This window comes from Urocampus carinirostris, chromosome 19 (genome assembly GCF_059441175.1).
Source record: "Urocampus carinirostris isolate Australia breed hairy pipefish chromosome 19, RoL_Ucar_1.0, whole genome shotgun sequence".
NCBI lineage: Eukaryota > Metazoa > Chordata > Actinopteri > Syngnathiformes > Syngnathidae > Urocampus > Urocampus carinirostris.
The window spans coordinates 29383396-29410425 of record NC_142367.1 but is presented as its reverse complement, the minus strand read 5'-3'; the positions used below and the strand labels follow the sequence as shown (position 1 = coordinate 29410425).

General features: G+C 42.4%; 1 protein-coding gene across 10 annotated transcripts in view; it reads left to right on the top strand.

Moving 5' to 3' along the window:
- Positions 1-5901: 5901 nt before the first annotated feature.
- The window catches only part of LOC148347944 (neurexin-1a-like), a 99257-nt gene continuing 78128 nt past the window's right edge, over positions 5902-27030 (top strand). For 2 of the 10 annotated variants that reach the window (XM_088323489.1, XM_088323485.1), the window contains exons 1-4: positions 5914-6364; positions 7014-7973; positions 23286-23303; positions 25731-25760. In XM_088323489.1, the coding sequence (XP_088179615.1) occupies positions 7241-7973; positions 23286-23303; positions 25731-25760 (781 nt within the window). In that variant the 5' untranslated portion in view covers positions 5914-6364; positions 7014-7240. Of the gene's footprint in view, positions 6365-7013; positions 7974-23285; positions 23304-25730; positions 25761-27030 lie in introns of all 10 variants that reach the window. The other 8 variants (XM_088323490.1, XM_088323486.1, XM_088323482.1 and 5 more) reach the window with 8 other exon arrangements.

Below are 27030 nucleotides of genomic sequence, written 5' to 3'. Positions count from 1 at the left end.
TACGTATCTATCAGCCAGTTAAATTGAAAATGTAGAACATTTAATGAAAATAGGCTCCGTCAAGCACAAAAACACATTTCCTGAAAAATATATTTCTGATTGGGAATGAGGCCTGGCCTAAACACTCATGGAATAATAAAATTATGTATACGAAATGGTTTATTATATTTCCCGGTGGCTCGGTGGATGGGCGATTAGGGTTCAATTCCAGCTCTTGCCGCCTCCTTGTTCTGAGTTTGCAAGTTCTCCCTGTGCCTGCAAGGGTTTCCTCCGGGCACTCTGGTTTCCTCCAACATACCAGAAACATGCATGTCAGGTTGATGGGCTGCTCCAAACTGTCCCTGAATGTGAGTGAGTTGTCTGTCTCTCTGTGTGGCCTGCAAATGGTTGAGGTTGTCCCCTGCCCACAGCCCCAAGATGTCTGGGATGGGCTTCGGTGTTATGCCGAGAAATGCATCCCTGCCGAGATTTGTATCCCCTCGCTACTATAACCACTTTTACCTGGTTTTATCTCACTTTTATATCACTTTTCGGGAATGTCGTGGCAAAGATATAACAAAAACCATTTCGTCTTGCATTTGTTGGGAATGTAATACAACTTAATCCATTCCGTCTTTGTATTCGTTGTGAATGTAATCGAACGGTAATGCACATCGTATATAAATCACTTTTGACAACTGTTATGCACTCTACCATAAAGCTTATTATGCTGAAATAAGCATTATGGTAGAGTGTATAACAGTTTTAATACGAGCGATTTGAGTAGAAAAAGGCAAAATAAACATGTTACCTGCTCAAAAGTGATATAAATACGGTGTGCATTACCGTTCGATTACATTTACAACAAATACAAAGACGGAATGGTTTATGTTGTATTACATTCCCAACAAAAGCAGACGAAGTTGTTTTGGTCATATGTTCGCCATTACATTCCTGAAAAGTGATATAATAGTGAGATAAAACCAGGTAAAAGTGGTTATAGTAGCCAGGGGATGCAAATCTCGGCAGGGATGCATTTCTCGGCACAACACCGGCACCCCCTCTGCAACCCTCGTCAGGATAAGTTGTGCATAAAATGGATGGATGGTTATATTTATTCAGTGCTAAAGTTCTTTCTTGTTTAAGTTCACAATTTTTGTATGTTTATTACATTGTATTATGAGTAGTATTCATAAAATGAGTACAAAACATATTACGGTGCTGAGTGTCTGCAGATGCAGAGTGAGGCACACAATTCTCTTGCCTCGTGGCAGGCGGTGATAGTAAAACCAAGGATTCTCTGTGTGCATTTTGTTATTTAAGTTTCATCTTTTCATTTCAATATTTCAATTTGACACGTATTTCACTGACAAAATACATGACAACATACGGAAAAAATGTATGGCGAAAAACACGACAAAATAGACAACAAAATGTCAAAATACACGATAACATTCTCAACAAAATAAATGAAAAAATGTTGTTCATGACAAAACGAAAAAATACACAAAAAATTAAACGGCAAAATACACGACAAAATGCACAACAACATACACAACAAAGTACACCACTAAGAACAGGACAAAATATACGACAGAGTACATGACAAAATCCACAACTAAAGGCACAACAAAATAAATGCCAAATTAAAAAAAATACATGAGAAAACACACAACAGCATACCCACCAAAGTACAAGACGACATCAACAAAAAAGACACGCAAAAACACATGGCAAAATACATCACAAAATGGCCAAATTCACGACAAAGTACACAACAATGTACACGACTAAAGGCTCAACAAAATAAATAACAAAAAAAGGCATAGCTATATGAATAAATGACATCTATCTCATATATCTATGTATTACATGATTTTGTTTTATTGATATGAGATACATTTATTTATCGCTTCTTTTGACAGTACATTTGGTCTTTGGCCAACTGATCGATTGTAATTTCCGCGGAAGCTACTCAGAACCGCGAATCTATACAAAAATACAAAGTGTACCTCTTCGTGTATCCACTAGCACACACACGCTAACGGCTGCGAGCGGCAATTTTCGCCGTTATTGTTCTAAATGAGCGAGCGATGGCGGCGCGCGAGGGGTTTTGAGATGCTGTTAGCATTCATAGAAACACGCTAACGCACTATTGGCAAGCATAATTTCTAAATGTACGAGCTACACAGAAAGTCATTAGAGCGCAATTAAAGGCAAACCTCCCCTTTAATCTCATTTAGGACGGGGTGCAATGGCGTTCAAAGTGGCCCACCTTGGCAGATTTGCACGGAAGCACGAAACATATTGTGATAGCTATAATGAAGATTTTTGATCTCTGCTCATAGTTTGCACAAAAGGACTCAGGTTAATCCCCCGAGAGGCGTCGCACCCTCATTAAATGTCCAAAGGCTCAAGCGTCCCTCCAGATGAATACCGTACCGACTGAAAGTATGCCACTGTGACAAAATAACAACTATAGATCTACAAGTAAACACAGAATTGCAGTTGAATACATGCTTTATGGACTGCATTTCTGTAGCGCTTTTAACCAGTCACTGAAAACCTCCCAAAGCACGTGACATTACATTTCACACTTTACCCATTCACACACACTCACACACCAATACCAGAGTCAATCCAAGCGACTACCTGCATATGGGAGGCATTAGGGGTTCAGTGTCTTGGCCCAAGACACTTCCACGTTTAACTCGGAGGAGCCAGGATTCGAACGTGCGACCTCTCTGGTCCCAAGATGATCGCTCCTGAGCGACTGCAACCCCGGTGGGTGATCATGATTGTCATTATACAGCGGGGTAAACACCATACTTATCAATTAAAAAATGATAAATCCCAATTGAAATCTGATGCGTGTTTGCAAAAGAGAGCGCGTAGAGAAAAGTGAGACGTTGGGAGTGTGGCTTGATCACACTCGGGATGTGTGCAAATGCTGACGGATGCCTTTTTATTTTTGTCTCTTTATCGCAGCTGTCCTACACATGCGGGTCTGTGTATACGGGATACGTACAGTAACCCCTTGCTGTAAATGGAAAATGCCCTAGAGGGTCTTTTTTTAGCTTTTGTTTTTGTTTGAATGGCAAAACAGTTCCGACAGCTGCCGGTCCTAAATACGTACATTTCGAGAAGACCATCAGTAAGGTCGAGTCGGCACCGTAGCTAATAGTTTTTGACTCGAAACAATGGGACGGTCCACGTTTTGTGCCGACTTCATCGAGCACGCGGCTTCTTCTCTTGCGCAAAGACGATAATCGTCGACTTGAGGATGCTCGCCGTTTAAAGCGGCCATCTCGGTGGCCTTTTGGGCTAATAGGTGCTCTCGTAGACGTATTTACACCAGCGAAACGTTAAGGTCTGATTAACAGCCCACAGACGCATATATTCAACATATTTAAGACCTCCCGGAGCCGCGCCGACATGAAATGCGAGCTGGCCATCTGATATGCGAGAGGGAAAACGTTGATCGGGGGTTACTATGGTAACAATCTCAGCATCAGCACCGTTTGCGTTCCCGACGGAACGAGCGCCACTGGCCCCGCCCGCCGGTGGAGATGCCCAATCGAGCTAACTGCTCAGCTTCTCTTTTGCCGACCCCGGGCCGAGATGATCTTTCGGACCTTTTGCAAAGGCTCGATCGAAAAATAACGGCGCTTCGGGAACACCCGATGCGCAAATCTACTCATATCTACACATTGTTGCGCAGGAAGAGCTGAGCCTTCAAACTTATATTTATACGGGGGTACTTTGTTTTGCAATCGACTTTTCTTAAGAATGTTTCGGGATCCCAAGTTTGCATCCGACTTAAATCTTCCTTGTAATACCATCACTTTTCCATTATCCCAAGTCAGTGACGCGACCCCAAAAGTGGCCAACAGCGTCCTGCGTGCTTTATCCCCTAAGTGAGACCCTTGCAACCCCCCTGCATGATCACAATGCCAGATGGTTTAGTCGGTTAATTCATCGGTTGCAGCCACCAGGTTTCAGTTCAATTCCGCCATTGAATGGGAAAACACGTTTCGATTCACAATGGTTTCCTTACTCAACGTCACTGCTGGAACCGATTTCGATTCGTAAGTAGAAGTACCACTGGAATTGTAATTTATTTAAACGAGGACAACGGGAGAGATCATCGGATCATGTGGTCCTCATCTTCGACCAACTCCAAGTTCAATGTCAAAGCAAGGGCGGGCAAACGTTTTGATTTGCAACCCTCATTGTCTTCTAACATTTTGCAGAGGGACCTGGCCAGGACGAAAATTCATCGGATTTTAAGTATCTGCCCCATGCAGCGTCTGGATCTGATATATGTATATGCAGGCAATACACAAAGAGGTAAGTATTAGTTTCAGGAGCGAGCAGCAGCAAGTCAACTGCAGGAGAGAGAGTGGGAAAGGTGAGATGGCACAACATTCATTTGGACAGGTAACTTAAAATTAGTTTTATCTGGTTATATCAGTATCAGAAATATTTTATTAACACTCCACTTATTGAAACATGAATATTCTGTTTGTTTGTTTGTACATGATTCAATTGTTTGTTTGTTTGTAAATGATTCAAATTGAATCTTTTCTTCCGGCGCCGTCACGAATGGCAGCCACTCCAGCAGCTCCCGTGTTATTTTCGATTGTTCTCGATTGTTCTCAGCTCAGGGATGCTGCTGGAAATGTGAATTTCCCTTCGGGGATGAACAAAGTATCTATCTATCTATCTATCTATCTATCTATGTGAGGACATTTGTTCTGAAAATTGAAGCCAAACTATGTACAGTAATTGATGCTACTCGAATGTTCTTTATTGTCATTGATATCAACGTATCGTGCATTGTGTTCTGCAGCTTTGGGGAGGTCATGGAGGGCTTTGTGTGTCGGGTGCACGTGACCCTCAGCAATAGGCCGGTGTCTGCTGTTAGTCAAAGAGCAGGGCAGGCCCACTAGTCAATGGGTCTACGCAAAACAAACGGTGACAGCGCACTTTAAGCGGCTCCCCCTCTATTTTCCTGCACGGAGGCTCTGCTCTGAAAATGACGGTCTACTCGTGACTCCGAGAGTTAAGAAGAAATCCGCAGGCTCGAGAGCGTTCTCCATCCGGGCCCCGGTGCTGCGGAATAATCTGCTTCCGGAGATAAGAACCGCAACCTCGGTGAAAGTTTTTATATCGAGACTTAAGACCCGCTTCTATACAATAGCTTACGATTGATGCCCACCTCACATTTTGCGTCGTCCTGTCCTTTTCCGACTGCCTGGCTAGCTGTGATTCGAGGGAGAAGGACGATTTGAGATGAGTCAGCGGACCGGCATCTGGACCTGAAGCATGTCAATGCCTGCATGGACCAGCCGGCGGAGATGGGAAGCTGCGTCGTTGCTGTCATGCACTTTCCAAACAAACATGTTACCTATTGTTTTCTTTTATTGATGTTCACTATGATTGTGTACTGTTACCCGATGCTAAATCTATTCCACCCTGGTCCTCCACTTATGACCACTTGTAAGGCCCCTTCTCAAGGATTCTTTTTTGCTCACGCAGAGGTTTTGAGTTGTTCCTTGCCCGCATTTTAAAATGAGGCGATGGTGTCATTGTAATTCTGTGCAGTCCTTTGAGACATATTTGTGATTAAGGGCTATAGCAGGGGTGGCTAACCCGGTCTTGGAGAGCCGCACGTTCGGCAAGTTTTGGAGCTTTCTCGCTCCAACACAGGTTTTGCCAATTTGCAGCTCGTTAGCAAGCTTTTTAAGAGCTTGATAAGGATCCAGGTGATTGGAATCACCTGTGGTGGAGCAGAGAAACCTCCAAAACGTGCAGGACATGGACCGGGTTAGCCACCCCTGGGCTTTACAAATGAATGTGAATTGACGCGTTACATTGAATTTATTGTCGATGAGGAAAGGCAGAAGAGGGCAAAGAAAGGAGAATGGAAGGGAAAGAGAGAGAGGGTAAGAGAGAACGAGGGAAAACGAGACGGGGGTAAGAAGGACGGACAGAAAGAGATACTGAGAATGGGAGAGTGGAAGAAAGACAGACTAACCGGCTCCTTATTGACGGCGAGTCAATTCATGAGCCGGCTCATGAAGCCGTTTCGTTTGCGAACGACGTCTGACTATTTTCTCTCCCTCCCTTCATTTCTGCTGCGTATCTCTCTCTTTTTGGTTTCTCCATCACGTGATCGCTCCTCGTTTCTCCTGGTTTCTCCCGTTTCCGTCCTCCGCCGGAGCATCGTCCGGCTACTGCACCCTTTTCCCTCCTCCGGGGAACAAAATCTTCTTGGTCGGTGAGGAAAACAGCGCGGAGCTCCTCACTTCAGTCCAATCACCGCGTCGTTAGCCACCCACCGAGCCGGCGGTGAGGGAAGGCACTTGAGGATGCTCGTGAGGTAGGTACCCTATTTCTCTCCCTCTGCGTTAAATCCAAAAAAGGAGATTTTGAGTGAATGGAATGGTAGCAATGGCCGCAAACAGACAATCGATATTTCAACCGCAGTCATCAGAATGAGACCCCCCTCCCCGCCCTTACACCCCCATCACGGCTGTTTTTTTTTTATCCGTCGCGCTGAACGAGATGTTAATTTTCCATTTGAGTCATCCGCAGCAGCTGCAGCGCTTCTTTGCTCTTTTGTGGTCGCCATTAGAGAGAAAATAAAATCTCTCGCTCCTCTGTGCCGCAAGACGCCGTATCGATCTCGGCACCGCAACAATCGGTAGCAGTAGCACAGGAGGTAGAGCGCTCGTCGAGGTTCGATTCCCGGCGTGTGTCCTTGGGCAAGAAAACGAACCCTTTATGCACCCCGATAAGCAGGTAGGCGCCTCTGCTATCTGTGTGTGAAGTAGATTGTAAAGCAATTTGGGAGGTCTATAGATATGCAGTCCATTTAGGTTGACATCATGACCTGTTAAAGAGATATGAAATGGAGCAACCGGAGCTATGAAATCAAATGAGAACGGGAATGCATGTTATGATGTTGCATTAGGTTTGTTTTTCTGGGTCGGAAATGTGAAAATAGCCGTACGGTGTCTTCTCCGTAGGCGGGCGAGGACGAGACGCACCTGATCCCCCCCCCCCCTCCACGCGCGCACCTGAGGAAAAGAAGCGGAAATTCCTGCCATGTCATTTCTCCTTTCCGGCGCAGGTGAAGATTAAGGCGGGCCCGCGGGTAGGAAGATGCTTCCGGAGCCGAGGACAGGAAGAAGAGCGCAATGAAAGGATCGGCGGGGCTCTAGTCTCCTTTAGCGTGTCTGCTAGCGGCTTGCGCATGAGTGCCATGGCGGTGTGCGTCTGGGCGGCGGCCCCGCTGCTCTTTCTGGGCTTGTGCCTGTGCAGCGCCGGGGGCCAGGCCCAAGGCCAGGTCCTGGAGTTCGGGGGCGTCTCGGGCCAGTGGGGCCGCTTCCCGGTATGGAACGCTTGCTGCGAGAGCGTGCTCAGCTTCAGCCTGCGCACGCACAGCCAGGAGGGTCTGCTCCTCTACCTGGACGACGAAGGTTTCTGCGACTTCCTGGAACTTCTGCTCCAGCGCGGCCACTTGCGCCTGCGCTTCTCCATCTTCTGCGCCGAGCCGGCCGAGTTGAGTTCGGGCGTGGCGCTGAGCGACGGGCGTTGGCACGCCGTGCGGGTCAGGCGGGACTGGAAGAACACCTCGCTGGAGGTGGACGGGAGGTTGGAGGGCTGGGCTCAGGTGAAAAGCAAGCGGAGGGACATGACGGTCTTCAGCCCCACCTACGTGGGCGGGGTGACGGCCGAGTTGACGGCCTCCCCGCTGCGCTTGACGGCGCCCTCGGTGCGGGAGCGGGCCCCCTTCCGCGGCTGGCTGGGGGCCCTGAGCGTGGACGGCACCCCGGGCCTCCTGGAGGACTCCCGGGGCGTGACGCTGAGCGAGGGCTGCGGTCCGGAACAGCCCTGCCGCAACGGGGGTCTCTGCAGCCTTCTGGACGACCGGCCCGTCTGCGACTGCTCCCGGACCGGCTACCGGGGCCACGACTGCAGCCAAGGTAAGACTCCCGCCTACCTTACTGAACCCCCAACCCCCGCACGTCGCCCCTTCCCCAAAGCTAAATCTATCTCGTCCGACGTTCGGTCGCTTTCATTCGGGAATATAAACATCGATGCAGATATGTGAAATATCGGTTTCTAATTGACATTAGTCCCATCAAACTCTCTCAAAGAAAGCAAAATAAGATGCTCTTCTGAGCACTAAAATACATGATTATATTTGTAGTATTTCTGTAGATCTTTTTAGTATTTTTGTAAAATTTGATGCTGTAAGCGTTTTAAAGTATTTAATTAGTATTACTTTACTTGTATCGTGATCTTCAGCCGTAGTATTTTCATAGTGTTTCTTTCGTATTTCCAGTGAATAATGTTTGTAGTATATTGATGGTATTTTTGTAGTATTACTTTAGTTATATTTTTGTAATATTTTGGTCGTCATCTTTATGGAGTAGTATTTCCGTAGATTAATTTTTTTAGTATAGCCGTAGAACTTTTTAAAATATTACTCTAGTTGTATTTTTGTAGTTTTTTTTGTCATAATATTTCTCTAGTAGTATTTATATAGTATTTTCGGTGAATTTTCACTCAAGTACTATTTTTGTATTTCTGAAAGTATTTTTAAGTATATCCATAGTAGTATTTTTGTACTCTCACTGTAGTCATTTTGTTGTATTTTTGCTGCGATATTTCTCAAGCAGAATTTTTGTATTTTAGTGTTTGTAATATTTCTGTAGCATTTGTGTAGTAGTAGTTTGCAGTTTTTTTAAGCATTACCGTTGGACATGCATTCATTATGCATTATATCTGTAGCATTTGTGTAATATAACTGGAATTTCCAGGGGAGTATTTTGTAGTTTTTCCTGTTCCAATTTTTGTAGCATAGTATTACTTTAGTAGATTTTTTTTGTTGCATTTCTATGGTATTTTTCTCTTTTCAGAATCAAAGCAAAATAATACATGAGGTACCTGTTTTAAGCACTAAATTTGACATTTAGTTTTTTGTTGTAGACACACAAAGGGACCATGGGACAAAGTGTACACCAATAAAACATTTTAATAATATAATGTCATTTAATTTTGACCATTTTTGTTCTGAGGGCCAGATGAAAAAGCCTGGCGGGCCGCGTGTGCCCTGCGGGCTGTAGTTTGCCCACCCCTTGATCTACTCTAAAGACACGTTCAGCACACTACAGAGACTTTATTACACTACAAACTGGACCATACTTAGACTATTCTTGCATTGTAGTCACTTTCAACTGTGTTTTATCTTATTTTTTTATGTTATTACCTTAACTCATCTCGAGTTAATCTTGTATTTTTATCTTTTTGATATCCGAAATATTCTTTTATGTATACATGTATATAGTTTCTTAGCTTCTATATGTTTTTTTACGCCGGCAACTTCGCGGACAGCAAAGTAAGAATTTCATTGTGCAGGGAATCGGGGTTCTTTACTGTGCATATGACAATAAATACTTTGAATCTTTAAATCTAATCTAATATAGCTCTAAACTACTTTATAAATACCGATTTGTGTGTTTGTGTTTGTATGTGACTTATAGGTTCCGAAAGCGTTGAACATATTTCGGTGAAAATTTGTACCGTTGTACTTTAGGCTTCCACGTGTGTCCTTAGCTCAGTTTTGTGTCAAGGCAGCCCCAATAAATATATAAATAAATACCAACAATCCAAATCTAAGGTTGCCAGGATGATTGTCTGGTATTTTTTCTGATGCGCTCTACTCATTTGGAACTGCTTTTACTTTCCATTAGATAATACGGCGCCATCTGATCCTCAAATATTACACAAAATACATTTTCATACAAAAACCTTCAACGTAGTTCTATGACACCAATTACTACTTTCCCAGTAGCTAGACATGTGTTCTAACATTAAGTTGGTGTCAAGAGAGCAAAGGATTTCCTACTAGAAAGTCCGAGTATTTCTGAGCAAACAAAAGAAAAAATATGAGGAAATAAAGTCAGGATTACATACCGAATACAGTGCATTGCAAATGTCATGCCCAAGAAGGCTCCACATCTGTGTATTTCATAATTTTGGCATCCAGTAAATAGGTTAAAGAGAATTTGCACTCTACAGGTTTTTATTTCTAGTATAGCGAGCTTCTGAGATAAAAAAACAAAAAAACGTCTGAGGCTTGAGGCTGAGGCCTGCCTTTCACACATAAAAGAGCAGACTCCCATTAAACACAGAAAAGCGCTTTGGAGAGGCCTAACAATCCTGATTTGGACCGGCACCGAATTGCATTGAAAATCATGTTGGGGTCTGACACGCCTCCTACCACCAGAGGGCCCCAACCGGGGTTAGAACTGGGTACAGTTCAAAAAACAAACGGAGAAATCGACTTTTACGGAGCCTGCGGCAACAGGAACGGATGGCCTAAGGTCCTTGCCCCTTGCCACCAAGACAGGAAACCAGGGCGCGGCGGAGGGGCCTTCCCCTCGTTGCCGGGACAGGAACCGGGCCCGGCCAAGGGGCCCTTCTTCTCACCTCCAAAACAGCCAGGATGTGGGAACCACCCCCCTGGGTCCTTTGGTGGTCATGACATTCTCATTTTCATTTCCATCAACACGCCAGGTTTGTTTGTGTTTTGTTTCTGGTTCCTGTGTTAATTCATTCCTTGCCTTTACAAGTGTCTGAAACTCATGACAAAAAGTTACCAGACACCAGGACCCCTTTTTGAACACCCCTGCCCCTAGTTCTTGCCTCCCCCTTATGCGTCCATCTCCTGCGAAAAATGCCCAGTTCAAATCCCGGTCGGGGCCTTCTTGTGGTTGGAGGCATTTCGGACCCTAATAATTCCTGCATTATTCACTCAGAAACGAGGACAAACCGTTAACGGGCCACAAACAAGCTCCGAAACAGACAATGACAACAGAAGTAAATATTTCTTTTGGGAAGTTTGAGTGCCCGAGGCCCAAACAAATGCCACTTTAAGACATCTTACTTTACGGCGAGGACTGCAAATTGCGACGGGCAACTTACGCCTTCCGGCGACTTCGAATCTGCTTACCAAACATTTCTTAAAATGCCCCTTCTTCTTTTTACGGCAAATCTTAGATTTGCATGAATAATTTTAGAGGGACAGTGTGTAATATTCAATGCCTCTTAATGGATTCCAAAAAAATCCCACCTTCATGAGGTAAAAATCAAAAAAAACATAATTTGAGAAATAGGCCAAAATACACAAACTTTCATACCAATGTTGATTATTATGACAAATTATAGGTGTAAAAAGGGTATTTCTTTTACATAGCTGAATCCATATCTTGTATTCCCCAGCATGCATTATGCTGCATTTGGCGCTGCTTTTCCTTTGTCTTAGACAACTCCGTGCTATTTAGTCGTCAAATATTACAAATTGTACCTTAAGTACTTAACCCCAACAAGCATTAGTTGACATTCAAACTGTGATGCAAAAATTTGGGTTAAATATGGAAGAATTCATTTACAAACGCGGCGTTATCTTTGTGTTTTCAAAAGGATCACGAAAAAGGTAGCTGCTAGTTTAGCTTCAATTTAGCTTGAATGTAAATACTGGCGTGCACAAAGGGACACTGGTTGGTGCAGTGACATGACCTATGGTTCATTTGTGTGTTCGATTTACAAATAAATAGAACTTGTCTTGTTGTCATTTGATTGTCAGAGCAAGAAAGCAATAGAGAAACTGAAGCATAGTAAGAAAAATCTTTAATTGTCCTACTTTAACTGGAAGCTATTTCTCATGTATAATATCTTAAATAGATATAGAATCTTATAAAAAAAAAAAAGAAACTGGATCTCCATAATATCACTAACTATTATTGAGGCTGAGGCATCAAATCAGAATCCTTGGTCTTTTTATCGCCTTCTGCCGGAAAGCACAAAAATAGTGTGCCTCAGTCTGCATCTGCTCAGCACAGCAATACCTTACATTCTAATTATACTACCACTACTAACTATAAGTGAAATGTATTGTATAGATTTATAAAAAAAAACAAATTTTGAATTCAAACGAGAAATAATTTTAACACTGAATAAGAATTAGGATATACATATAATAGATGTATACACATACACCGGAGATCAAAATTAGAGAACAATTTACGACAAATTGGTATTCATTCTTTCTAAATCAGTGGTCTCAAACTCAATACACCTGGGGGTTGCTGGAGCGTGGTTCTGGGCCATATTGGGCTGAATTGGGTATTCCAGAAAATATTCCACTGCTTTCAAATAACTTTTATGAAAAAAAGAACCCACCAAAATCAATAAACAACTTCTGCATGCGGCACTCCCTCGGTTCCAACAAGCCCGCCCGAGTAGAAAGCCCGGCAACGCGGGTCATTTTCTTGTAAAAACCTAAATATACAGCTCCTGAGCCGCAGGTTACCTTAACCGGTCCAGCGTTACCATGGAGATGCTGCTAATAGGGGAAACCTCATGCAGGGAGTTTATCTCTTTGTGCTTTCTGCACCCGTGGCGATTTCTCTGCTCCCAGCCGCCGCCATGCTAGACTTTCTGCCTCGAGCTAAGTACTCTTTCCGATCCAAAATGGGATTCATTTGCGTTCCCTGTAAACAATTGCACTTTAAATATAGCGTGTCATCCGGTGAACTCAACTGGTTTGACTCGGGGAGCCGGCATTCCAGCCTGATGACAAGTTGTGACCCAAAGGAAAAGCATATCCACTTCTCCAATGTATCCAATCGGAGGATTAAAGCAACGATACTGTGTAAACCAGAGATGGTCCGATGAATGAATCGCATATAAGCCTGCATCGCGCATACAGTAATAAGCCACCCCCTTAAACTGCTTTAAAATAGCCACATACAAAGAGACATTCAAAATATAAATAAACGGTGTGACTCACTACCTAATGTTGTAGTTCATAAATGAATGACCTTTGTCCTCATTACAAAAGTATAACAACATTGTAAGGCTTTCTTTCAGTGGAAGTCAAACCAATTAAAAAAGGATAAAAATGTTAAAAAAAACAATATCTTCTATATTACTGGTGGCAGGGGAAGGGTCCCTCGGCCGCTTCAGTACCCTGTCTTGGCAGCGAAAGGAGGGTTTCTCGAAGGTTCAAGAAAAGTTGCGGCTTATTGTCCGGAAATTAGGATGTGTTACAATATGATAGGATCAATGAAGTCCTATTTTATATTGTTTTTTTGAATTTTCACCAGGCAAGAAAGACACATTTCTTTGATAGTTCGACTTGCAGTTAGTTAGCTTGCCAATATATATCACGAGTTCCAATTTTTGGGCTGATGTGTGCGCCAAAACAATATATTGACTCTCCCATGAGGCAAGAGAATTGCATCCATATCCGTGCATTTGCGAAAAAAAGTATCAATAGGTAGCTAATCCTCCTTGCGAAAAAAATAATTACAGTATGGCACGACTTGCCCTTAGCTTGCTACTACCATTACTACATGTATTGCTTTGCGCTGAGGTGTGCGTCAAATTAGAATTCCTGGTTTCACTGTTGCCATCTTCTATGAGGCAAGGGAATTGCATGCCTTATTCTGCTTCTTAAGCACAGTTACACAATTCATATTTACTGTATTTATGAAATAATATAAAGATGACGGGATGAGAAAGAACTTTAACACGGAACAAATATATACGTTTTGAATACACTACACCATCCGCTGATCTAAAACGTACATGAGGACGAGGATAAACTCTGTAACCTCAACATGATGAGAATGAAGAGACACAGACATCATCAACATGAAATATAACTAATAACAAAGTGGCCGCCCGACCGCTTCCTGTTCCAAGATCTTGACCGATGAAGTAGGTTGTAGATGATGGCGTACATCGGGTCCAAGTGCTGCTACGATGGTCAACATGCATGCAACGTGCAACAACCAGGCTCATCCTTCCAACTCGGATACAAGAAGACTTCTTGTGCTCACCCTGAAAAAAAGTGAAGTTTGAATTATTGGTCCGTCTAAATGCCGTGACTCGTTTCCAAACACTACTTGACAAATGTAACATCACTGAGAGGACCCGTTTCAAAATGTAGGGGTCACCCTAATCCGTTGTTTCAATTATACGTGATGATAATGACTAGAAGAGTATTTTTTCATCTTTGCGGCATTGCAAAAATGTTCCCTATGCTGTCCCAGTCAGATGCTGAGATTAGAATTCACGCGTACGTTACCTCCCGTCTCGATGACTGTAATGTATTATTTTTCCGATCTCCCCAAGTCTAGCATCAAAAGCTGGTGCAAAATAGTGTAGCGAGACTTTTAACTAAGACAAGAATGTTTGACCACACGACCCCAATTTTGGCTGACCCGCACTGGCCCTTTCTCAGTTTAAGATGTGATTTTCGGGTTTTGTCGGTATTATAAAAAATGTTGCACTGACACGCCCCCTCGTATATTTCAGATTTCATTTCCAAACCCTATGTTTCCGCCTATTGGTCTATTAATGATCCAAAGAGCCCTAAAAAATCTGTAGTTTTGTGAGCATTCTCTATTCGGGCCCGGGTGCTGTGGAATGCTCTGCCCTCTCACTACAAGTGTTTATAGCTAGGCTTAAAACACACTTAAATTTAATAGCTTATGAACTGGTCGTTCTGTTTCATGTTGACGATGTCTGTGTATTGTCTGTTAAACATCCATTTTAGCGTGGTGACCCTGGAAGCGGGATGACCTCATGTGTGGTCCCTTCTCAAGGTTTCTTCATTCTCACACTGAATTTTCAAGTTTTTCCTTGCTCTAATGTCAGTTTTAAATCAGGGAAATGTACAGCAATTTGAGAATTCTTGTGATTAAGGGTGTCACAAAAAAACATGACTTGAGGAGGATTCCCCTAAATGCGCGTCTCCGATATCCACAAAGGCGTCGAGCGAGCAAAACGAAGAGCCGAAATCGATTGGAACCTTGAGAAATTCATACGATCGCGCACACGCGTGACGGCACACAAAACATCAAGACGTAGGGCCTTTAGTCAAAACGGCCGTGCAGATCTTCCAGCTATACGCGCTTCCACGTAGCTTTTCTAACCGGGCATGTGTATAAATAAATACTAGGGCTACTTTTAATGGCCTCTTTTATTTGCATACAGATGGATTTGCATTCCTATCGCGATTGATGTCGCCTGCGGGAAACCATATCCTCGCAGCGGGAGCCATTTAATGGCGCCCGTCTTTTAAAATGGTTGCGGAAGCAAAGGAATAAAAAATTGTAATAGCCCGATGTCGACGATGCAATCAAATGCTTGGTTTTCTTTGTAAAGGAGAATGACCTAAACGACCTGAATTCCCATAGCCAGTTTGGAATTCACTGTGCTAATGGTGAGACAGATATTTAAATAAGCGACAATTTTGCAAAATTGAATTAAAAAAAAAACCACACACTTTAATGATATCATTTTTCATTTAGTATTGATTTTATTACTCGCTAATTTTTTTGGCGGGTTTATTTTTAGTATAGTCCTTAAACATATAAGCATATGGGCATTGCCGGTCGAGACCTTTTGGTAGAAAGAGGGTTACTAGACCTTAACATAATTAATAATTAATTATAATTGACTTTTATTGTCATTCTTTGTAACAATGCACACAGAACGAAATGTCGATACACCTGACCCGTACAGTTAAACTGTAGCGAGCCGATGCAGCCGCAGCCAAACAGGGCGCAGCCATTTTAGTCATTAGGTGACCAAACCCCCCAATTCCAACCCTTAATAAGAGGCAATGAGTACCAATGTCGTAAGTCTTAGGTATGACTCGGCCGAGGCTTGAACCAGCGACCTCCCAGTCTCAGAGCGGGCGCCCTACCATCTAGGCCACCTCCTCCTCAAGGGCCGGACATAAGACAGCGGCAAAAGATGGAAAACAAAATACGCAGGCTGCAGCAACGGGACGGCTGAAAGTCCTGGCCTCTCGCCACCGAGACGGGTACAAGGGCGCAGCCGAGGGGCCTTCTCCGCGCCACCAAGATAAGAACCGAGACAAAGCGAGGAGCTTTCTCCTCACAGCGGAGACAGGAAGCGGGCGGCCAAGGGGTTTTCCTCCTCGCGGCAAAGACACGAAACCAGATGCGGGTGAGAGCTCTTCTCCTTGCTGCTGAGACTGAAACCGGAAGGGATAGGGACAGGAACGTAGAAGCCTCCCCCTGGTTCATTTTACAGGTTGGGTCATTCTGTTACGTTTGATGATGGACTGATCTGGGGGAAGCAGGAACTGGAGGCCAGGTTCGCTCCAAAAGAGGAATTGCATTTCATAACAAAAGGGGTTAGAAAGTGACGACAAAATATGGGTCAGCCAAAAAATGTAAAGGTGAATGACAAACCTAAGAAAGTCCAAACTGGAACAAAGAACGAAACTGGAACTGAAAAATGCACGGAGCAAAGTGACAAAGAAAGCGGACAACAAACAATCCAGTTGTGGTGCTGGAAATTAAACGAAACCAGAACGATAACGGATCGTGGCACAGGAAATAAAATGACAATGACTCGACCAAGTACGGTGTCGGTACCGTGGAATGTAAAGGGCTAGGAGGATTAGGCACACGCGTGTGTAGTTGGACACACGTCTGCTCAGTTCCAAGGCCGGTCGGGGCCCTCTGGTGGAAGGAGGCTTCCTAGACCCTAACACATTAGGTATTCCCTCTCTCTTTTTTTCTGCCGGCTTATAGGAAATAAAAGGAGTGAATTATCAGGCGCGAGGGTCCCTTTTTCCACACTCTCCATTATGAGAGTCCAGTCGAGAACTCTTATTTGCACGTTTCACAATGATAGCGGAATAAGTCTTATTATTGCTCGTGAGCTGACCGCCAGCCTGTCTTTTTCAACTAGAAATTGCAAATGAACGTAAAATCGGAGCCAACGACTTCTGTTTTTTGGTTTTTGCGATACTCGAGTCTCAAGAGCCGTGAAAAAGTATTCATTTTTGTGTTTTTCTGCATATTCAGATTCAGATTCAGATCTACTTTATTGTCATTCTAGTACACGTGTATATAGAACGAAATGTCGATACATCTGACCCGCACAGTTTCCTTGAATGTACAGATATAAATAAAATGTTGTATTGAGTTGGAGTATTGAGTGCTAATAATATACTAAATAATTATGGCTATGTATAGTATTTTACAGTAGCGCAAATAGTGCAAGTGGAGTAGCCAACCAGATGTGCAAGATGGGCAATCAGGTAAACAGAACAATAACACTGTAAGTACGATAGTGCAGAGAAACAGATGTGCAAGGAGTGGCTAGCTATACAGAACTGCCAGTAGTGCAAAAAGTCAAACAGAACCCACAGATGTACAGATTAGCAGCAGTTTAGATTTACTATGTGTTTGAGTGATATTTCTCACAACCCAAGGAAAGACAAAACACACTTTTGAAATGTTGACTCCATTTATTAAGGCACCAAAGAAATCAAAACCTATATTACCCTATGTGCAAAAGTAATTGCCCCCCCCCCCCATTGTTAAACGACAAAGCAACTGTGTAAAAGGACAGTTTCGAGAGAGCTGAGTTTCGATTCCATAAGCCACAGCCAAAACGGATGACCACCACCTGCGTTGAATCGAGAAATCGCTTCAATGGAATCTGTTATAGAAAAACACGAATGACACGCCACCATCCAAAGAAATGAGAAAAAAAGGGATTCCCATTGATCGGTCCAGAAAAGGTTCTAGAGTCTGGATTTATATCCAATTGTGTGACCTTAAAAGGGCAGTTCGTGCTAGAAAACCCTCCGATAACGCAGATTTGAAACCATTTTGTGCCTTAATAAATGGAACAACGTTTGAAATTTGTATTTCTTTGGTTTGCGTCTGTGAGATATTAAAATAGCTTTTAATGATCTGAAACGTATGCAAAATAGATATAAAATCAAATGAATATGCAAAAACACAGCATTCAGGAAGGAGGCAAATACTTTTTTTTCTTTTCTTTTTACAATCCAATCGATCATCTCAGCCGTGAATAATATATTTTGCGACAACAGTTTAAAACATAAAATAACGATAGCGGTTATAGTGCTCCAACTATTGGAGAGTCGCAGCTACCGAGACTAGGTACCCATGTAATAGTAGCCCACGTCTTTACATTTCAAAATGTTTAAGGTGACGAGGCAATCGATTGAGATCTCTTATTTAACTTATGTTGAAGTTGTTTTTCTCAGGATGTCTGAACAACGAGCAGGGGACATACGTGTCCCGCCATCTGTTTTTCACCGGCCCACAAAATTGAAACTAAATAACCGGTCAGAAGGGATCAGATTTCCAAAATTGGTGCCACCTTTACCCATAACTTAATCGTCGAAGTTTATATGTACATATATTTAGATTAGGATGTATTCTAGCCCGGATTGCGCTCGTATCTAGAATTTCTCGTGCCTCGAGCAAATTTTCCCGATGCGAAATAACTCAAAACCAATGGATCTGTTCCCGGCCTCCCCAAATCATCCATGTAAACCCTAATTAGTTCTAAAACACTTCTTCTTAAAGACTTCAAACAATCGATCCATTATCTGCACCACTTATCCTCACGCAGGGACACTTCAAACTAATTCAAATATGAATTGAACATGAAAATATAAGTCGTAGGATAAATGAGATATTAACAAAATGACACTTAAGAAGGGATGGGCAACGATTTGGAGTCAGGGTTAGGGTTAGGGTCACATTGGGGTAAAAAAATGTGGCTAAGGTGCCGATCTTGGAGACCATTCACATTCTTTATTTATTAATAAATGTATCTACATGTTAGATTTCTTTATATTTGTTTTTGAATAAATTTGTTTCACCAAAGTCCCTGTTTTAAGCACTAAATTTGATACTTATTACGGTGGTCGTACTGTAGTTGTATTATTTCTTTTAGCATTTTTTGTAACATTTCTGCAGTCGGATTTTTGTAGTATTTCTGTAGTATTAATGTACTTTCATTTCTGTAGTATTTGTGTAGTATTCCTGCTGTCGTATTTTGTAGAATATTTTTGCAGTTGTATCGTAGGAGTATGTTTGTCCCAATATTTCTGTAGTAGTATTTCTCTTGTCGCGCTTTTGTCATTTTTATATTGCTGTAGCAATATTTTTGTAGTATTTCTGTTGGAGTAACTTAAATTTTCTATTGTACTATTTTTGTAATATGTCTCCATTATTTTTGTGGTATTTCTTTCATATATTTGTAATCAATTTCTCTCATATTTCTGCAGTCATATTTTTACATGTTAGCATTACTGTACTGATATTTTTAGTATTTCTGTAGAAGACGTTTAAAGTATTTCCATTGTTGGATTTTTGTAGTACATCTCAGGTACTGTTGTCGCATTTTCTGTCGTAGTATTGTCTTTTTTTTTTTGGTATTATTTCTGTCGTAACATTTACGTCATAGTATTTTTGTCATAAAATGTCTGTATTGGTATTATCGTATTTGACAATTTTTGTCGTATTTTGTAGCCATTTTTGGTAGTATTCTCGTAATAGTAGTTTTATAGTATTTCTTTCATTGTCGTGATTTGGAAGGTGTTCCCAAATGCGAAGAAGCCGGAGGCAGGTGTGCTCAACAAATGCTAGTGTTTATTGAGAAAAACCAGGACCAAACACACCGAATCTTAAAAGAACTTGCAGAGTGTCCAAAGCCAAACTTGACCTGATAACAGAAGACGAATGGAACGAACATGCAAATTGACAATATGGCAGCCAATCAGAGCGCTGTACCAACGCTTAAAAAAGCTAGGATGATTAGGGACAGGTGTGCCGTGATTGGACTCAGGTGTTTCCATTTCCAAATTGTGATGCTGCCCTCCAGGGGAAGGTAGGGCACCAGATCCTGGCATTCCGATGTATGCAATGTCGCTGGAGATGTAGTGTAAGTAGTATTTCTATTGTATTTTTTAATATCATAATCAAAACAAAATATGAAATTAGGTCCATGATTCTAAGCACTCAATTTGATATTTTGTTTGGTAGTCATTTTGTAGTGTGCAGACGCCTATACTTAGGTGCCTCAGCTTAAATATTTAAAATCTCTCATTTGGATTGTTCCCTTTAAAAAAATAGATCCATTCATAACAGTTTTTGAATAACAAAGTGTTTTGGTTTACCAGTTTTACCTTCAGAAAGTCAAGTCAAACGATGGCAATTTTACACAACAAGCCCACTTCAAAAAAGTTGAAGCACCACTTTTGTTATTAAAAAAGAAATATATAATGATTTCGACTCGGGGTGGTGGAATAATAGTCTGTAGTTTGCAATGATGGGTGGTGTGTGTGCAGCCTTTTGGGACTGGCAATTGCAATTAAGGGCGTCGCAAATAAACAGGACTTGACTCGGTAAAGGTTGGTTGATGTTGGTATCGTTACCATTAAAAAAAGCAAAGCATTGATGTATTTTATTACAATAAGTAGAAGAAAAACGTAAATAAAGGCCAAAAAGACAAAATATATAAGCGGACTCATTGAAATTTAAAAGTGTTGTGGTGAATGATGTGATCGAAATAATCAAATTGATATAACTGCAGTGTCCTTTCCATATGTAATGAGTCTGTTGGAACGAAGCCCTACAGAAATAACTGTTAGCGAAGAGTAGGGATGTAAAAATACATACAGACGTCGAGATATGCTTAATATTGCAATATGAATTTCACACTATAATACCTTTTAACGTGTCGTGTCCAAATGAAATATCGCTGTCGAAAAGTCGGCGACTTGAGGGAGTTATCGATCCCACAGCGGCCACAACATTCTTAAGTAAAACCAAAGCGCACAAATGCCGTACAAGAGCCTGTCTTTTTTGAAAACATTCTTTGATAACGACAATATTCTTGTCATTTCAATGAGCAGGTATCGCCTTATTTTTGCTGTTGTTACATCCGGGGATTTTGACAGCCTCTGAAAAAAAAAATGTCGCTCCGTGATGAACGGAAAACTTGTACATGAAATTAACTCGGCTTCCTCGGTAAAATTGGTGCCGGACCCGGCGCGTTAGGCTCCCCTCGTCCTTAAAGGTCCTGTGCGCGGTTAGCACGCTAATCTCTCGCCCTGTCCTTTTGCCACCATAACCAAGACGGACACTCGTGTGAGAAAGACTACTGAGCGCTCCGGATTAAAAGGCCACATGCGCATATTTAAGAAAAAAACTCAAGTTCTTTTACAAGCCGCTCCAGATCTTGGCCAGATCAGATCTAGATCAGCCGGTAAAAAAAAAAAAAACTCTCTCACAGCCATTTCTTACATTAAAAAAATAAAATAAAAATCAGCAGGGCAATGTCTAGTAGAGAAAAGCAACACATTGTGCCTCCTTTAGGACACTTGTTTGCACATTGTGTCAGCAACAGACAATATTAATGAAATTGGTATTAACATGTACCCAGAAGATCAACCATATATTTTGATACATGAATGTTTGTATTATATTTCCTAAACAAGTCGTGTAGCCCTATTGAATATTCTAAAGTGGCAGCAGGTGTCGGGTATATTTATCAGTCCAAAAACTGACATCATCTTAGGCAGCGATCAGTCCGATAACATTCAGCACAATAATTATAGTGTAACCCTCCTCAATTACTAAACAGTGTCGGCATATAGAAAGATTTTTTATGTAGTAGTAGCAGCGAGTGTGCAAGGGATGGGATACCTTAAGTTCAGTCGCATGGCAAAGGCTCTTGTGATTATATGGGTTTTGTTTTTTAGAATGCCTTTGTCCCACACAAGTTAAATCTACTTCAATTAATACTGACTGTTGCGCTAGCTCATTGAGATTTACAGCTGTGAACACAGTCCAAAAACAAGCATCTTACTGCCGACACAATAGGTTACCTTTTCGTACTAGACGCGGAGTCTGCCAATATCGTGATCTTGCTCCATGGTTCATCTAGTCATGCGTGCCACTTTTTAGATAACAAAGTATTTGGCTACCGAATGAGTCGTAGTTACTTGCGGCGTTCACTTCATTGAATCGCTTCACTGTGACATTCGGGGCACTTGGCAGAAATCGCGACGCTTGTTTTAATTAAAAAGTGAGATTCCCTGTTCTGCACAAGTTCTAAGCCGGCTGCTAGGTGGCGGCTGAGGCGACTTGGACAGGGCGGGTAGTGACAAAAAAAGAATAAGCCGCATCGTATCGTGAGCCGCAGTGTTTAAAATGTAGAATAAAAAAGTAGCAGCTTGTAGTAGTACTAGCATTGAAGCTTGCATGCCCTTTTCTGCACAAATCATAATGAAGACATTGCCATTCGTTTGTATTTGAGTGTGTATATGTGGGCCCGAGTGTGTGCATGCTACTTGGCGGGGTGGGCTCAGGTGAGAGGGCGTGGCCTCAAGGTAAGTTCTCTGGGTACCTGGCTCTTCAAGCCTACGCTACAGGTAAGAACCATGTTGCACTCGAGCCACGAGTGTGAGTATTTCCACGCGTTTTTGAGTGCTTGGATGGAAAGATGGCGTCTGCATGTGCGCTAACCCTGGAGCGCTGTGCATGTACAGTAAGTGGTCGCTACAGTGCCGTGAAAAAGTATTTGCCCCCTTTCTGATTTCCGTGTCACAAAGGTCTCAAATCATCCCACCAATTTGAATACTACACAGAGACAACACAAGGAAATACAAAATGCACTTTTCAAATGTTGTTTCCGTTTAAATCAAATCCTATCTGGCCCTACGCGAAAAAATCATTGAAAAAAAATAAGTCGTTTTTTTAGAACACATTGCCCAGTTAAGGTCGCTGTTCGTGACAGTCTTCTCCAAATCTTGATCATCCTCATGATTTTTATGGAAACATTCTGTAGACTGATAAGTCAAAAATGGAACTTTGAGGAAGGTGTGCATCCCATTATATCTGAGGCAAAAATGGCACAGCATTTGACAAAACAAAGCAGTTCGATGGGCTGCCTTACTGCTTAGGACCAGGAAATCTTGCTGTGGTTAATTGAATCATGAATTCTGGTGTTGACAAGAAGATCCCGAAGGAGAAGGTCCAGCCATCAGTCGGTGCCCTCAAACTCTGGCACTTTTGGATCATAAAGCAGGACAACCATCCGAAAAAAACACTAGCGAGTCCACCTTTGAATGGCTCAAAAAAACAAAACAAAATGCAAGTTCTAGAGTCTGGATTGAAATTCAATTGAGATGCCGTGGTGTGACCTTAAGTGGGCAGATGATGCCAAAACACCCTCCAATTATTTAATAGCCTTTTTGTAAAGAAGAAAAGGTGAATACATATAAATATGCAAAAAAGACAAAAATCAAGAAGGGGGCACACCGCACTGTATGCTAACCTGAGAGCTTAGCATGCATGCTAATGAATGTCTGTCTCTCTCTTTCCTCACCTGGACGTGACCCCACCTAGAACACGGCTACACTCCAGGTAGGTCGCCCTGACGTACCCCCTTAATGGTTCCCGAGCACAGAACACATTTCTTTAAAGACCCAGTGTGTCATTTTGGCCCCCTGCGGCACCGTGTTGTCCGGAAAGCGCCAGGGCCAGCGAAACGCGGCACAGCGTGGCAGCAGGATGCCGGACAAACATGGCGCCTATCTAAGCGGGGATTCCGCTGTGGAAAAGAAATACACGTTTCTCCACATATCATTTTTTTTGTAAAAAGTACCATTTTTAAAATGTTTCATGTGTGAGGGTTTTGTTTTTTTGTACTACTTGAAGGCACAAAGTGGTACCCACGGTCCTAATGATGGTTTGGCATGTCTGAAAAAATAAATTGGGAAGTAAATTACATGTTACACAAATGCATAAAGGCTGCCAAAGCTGATTTCAAAAGAAAAAGCCATACTTCTAATAAGCTACATAAAGATGTTTGACGCTCTTTAGTTATATTAGAACAAGTGTGCGCCATATTACTAAACATATCAAAAACACTACTATGCATTTGAGTTGGTGAGCGGAAATGAAACGCATTTGCAAAATAAATTGTCCTATCCCAAACAGACACTGCGCTCTCTCAATTACGGAGGATATCGAATAAATGTTACTCCTAACAGAAAACCTGGGCTTTATTATTTGACCTCTAGATGTCACTGTATAGTATAGTGCAGGCGTCTGCAGATTTCTTCAAGATGAAAGTTCCTTTTTTGTTACTTGTTGGTGCAAAAGGCCGCTGTTTGATATGCATTTCTAAACGAACAACTTAGTATGTTATTAATATGTCTTTACAACATTATTATGAGGTCAATGATTGGAAGTAGGCTTATATAGACTCGGTCAACCGCTAAAAACCTCATTTTATAATAAAAGCACATTTTCTGAACAGGTCCACAGGCACCTCAGCGGTTTTGGGGGGGCACCCTGGTGCCCGCAGGCACGGCGTTGGACACCAAAAACAGTTGCTAAAAGCACAAGAAAGAATACAAATGACGGAAAGGCAAAGTGAACAAAAAGCACCGTTTTACTCCTCGATCTTTTTTCTTGCCCAGCTATTCGAGCCGTTTAGGTACCCGTAGTAGGTTACGTTAAAAAAATGCACATTTCTTGACCTCTAAACTGAGGGCCTGTTCCTGCTTTTTGTAAGTAAACACCAGTGGCATGAGTGAAGGCCTTACTGCTATTTAACGCCCGGTTGTTGAGTAAGTACATGCAAATAAAACTCATTCGCATGAAGAAGCGCCTCATTCCATACGGATGCCTGATCCTCAATGCTGTTCAGTAGGTAAAAGTCATTTGTAAGAATGAGAACCTTACTGGTACGAGACGCCCGCTACTGTAAGTAAACACGTCATACTAGAAATGACATGCGTAAGAAAACACATTCGTAGACAGCGAGCCGATATTTTGAGAAACACGATTCATAGTTTTTATTTTATTTTGTTAAAATATAATCTCCTCCAAATGGGAGAAAAGATCTGCTGAATGTACAAAAATACAAGTCAACCTCATTTGTAAAATGAAGCGCCTTACCTTGCATGTTGCCTAAGCAAACATGTATCAATTTGATCGACGCCAGGTCTAAGATGTGAAGCCTCTTTGTAAAAGCATCTGGCTTGTGTTCATGTGAAAAAAAACAAACCTGAACCCCGTTTGTGAAATGAAGCACCTAACGGCAAAGAAAAACCACGTGAATGTTGTTTGTCAAATAAAACGCCTAGTGAACACACAAGAACCCTACTTGTCAAATTAAGCGAGTAAACCATCAATTATGAGTTTCATTTCACAAATGTAGTCTTACTCCCCCAAAAATATGTACTTTTGCTTTTTTTTGAAGGGACAATGTGTTTTATTTAGCAGCTGCAAGTGGTAAAACATGTTAGTTATTTGAAAAGACAATATTGATTTGAGTCTGGGGTTGGGAACCCAAAATGTTGAAAGTGCCATATTGGAGCATAAACAACGACAACAACAAATGTTTAGAGCCACAAAAAAAGGCTTATACAGGCATTATTGGGAAGACAACACATACCGTTAACTGGTGTTTTGGTCACTTTGAATCTCCATAGTTTGTTCTTCCTTATACCTTTCAGTTGTCGTTTTTGGTTCAGCGACATCTGATGGTGAAATAATACGTATAGTCCCCTTCAATATAAGGAAGAGACGCATCGATCTAGTTTCGTTTCTGTCCTGCATTCTTAAAGCCGGATTTTTCACGTTTTGATTTGTGTGGATTCGAGCAAAGCTATTCGCCAAACACGTAAAGGTGTCGGCCTTTGAAGCGTTTTTCTCGCAGGTGAGTGCTCGCGGGTCACAAACTCCGGACGGACACGGACGATGCTCGCGCGTAGTTAGCGTGTCACGTTGCAGCTCCCATGATCCTTTGCTGTGCTGACTGTGCTCTTGTCTCCCCTCAAGGTCTGGCACACCTGATGATTGGCGACCAAGGTATGGGCTCTTTTACCTCAACTCCTGTTTTCACTCCACTACATATCATCTAGCAGGCCAACCCTAACCACCCAAACACAATACCCCCAATAGCCTACCTTACTATTAGCCCCATTTGCCATCTTCATGACTGCACGGCGCATGGGAGGAAGTTGTTACTCTAAGCTCTGAACCAAGGTCAGTTCTTTGATGTCATCCAGCTTTTCCCTTTTTTGGTGGGGAGGGACTCCATTGTCTGGAATTTTTTTATTTTTGATTATTATTTTTTTTAATCAAAATGACAAATTGTGGCTTCTAAAGCCAATTTGAGGGGAGAGAGAGTTACTTCTGGTGGGATGCGAGATGGCTGGGTTACTTTGCTTGGTGCATTATTAAAGGTATTCAAAAAAACCTCATTTTTTGTTCAATTGGGCACAGAAGTATAGGGTTCCTCCCCACAATTATGCAGACATGTTGCACCACTGGGGGACTCCAGAAATCCAGCCTGGAAGTCGAGCCATTGGCTCATATTCTCCAGAAGCTACTTGGGCACTCCGGTCCTGGAGGGACACATGTCCTGCCTGATTTTGAAAGTTTCTCTTCTTCAACTTAGGTGAAATAAATCATGAGCTTGTCAGGGCATCAGGCAGGACGTGCAACCGTCGAGGATCGGAGTGCCCGAGTCTGCTCGAGAGCTGAAACGTTACTGGATGAAGGCGTCACTTTCAAAATGGCAAATTCCTTGAACACAACTTGTCAGGCGCTTCCGAAACACACGCCGACAGCAATTGTATACTGCTCATTTCTGTTTGGAGGAATTGGAACTTTGCCCCCAAACGCTGCGTGAAGTAAGTTGGCCTTCTTTTAGCCAGGCAATTGTGGCTTTTAATTCGTTTTTTTTTTGTGTGCGTCACGTTTGCCATAACACAGTCTGGCTAGCTCCCCGTTAGCGTTGAGGTTGCGGGGGCTTCCTTTTTTGTTTGTTTGTGGCTCTCTCTCTCAAAAAAAAAAACAAGTATATATATTTTTCCTTTTATGGTGTTAAGGTTCTCGACCTCTGTACTATATCCTCACACATTTAGAGATGGTGAATATTTTCAGTGACGCGAGAGGAGACGCCCTCACATCGCTCTGCTCGATGGACGCTCTTGTCGGTCCTTTGCATCCGGCAGTCTTTTTGTGTGGGTGTTTGTGTGCAGCAGCTCTCCCACCATTGGCATTCATTCCCATGTTTTTGCGCCGTCTCATCCACTTCCATCGTGACCGGCAAGGTGCAGATGTTCCTGCCGTG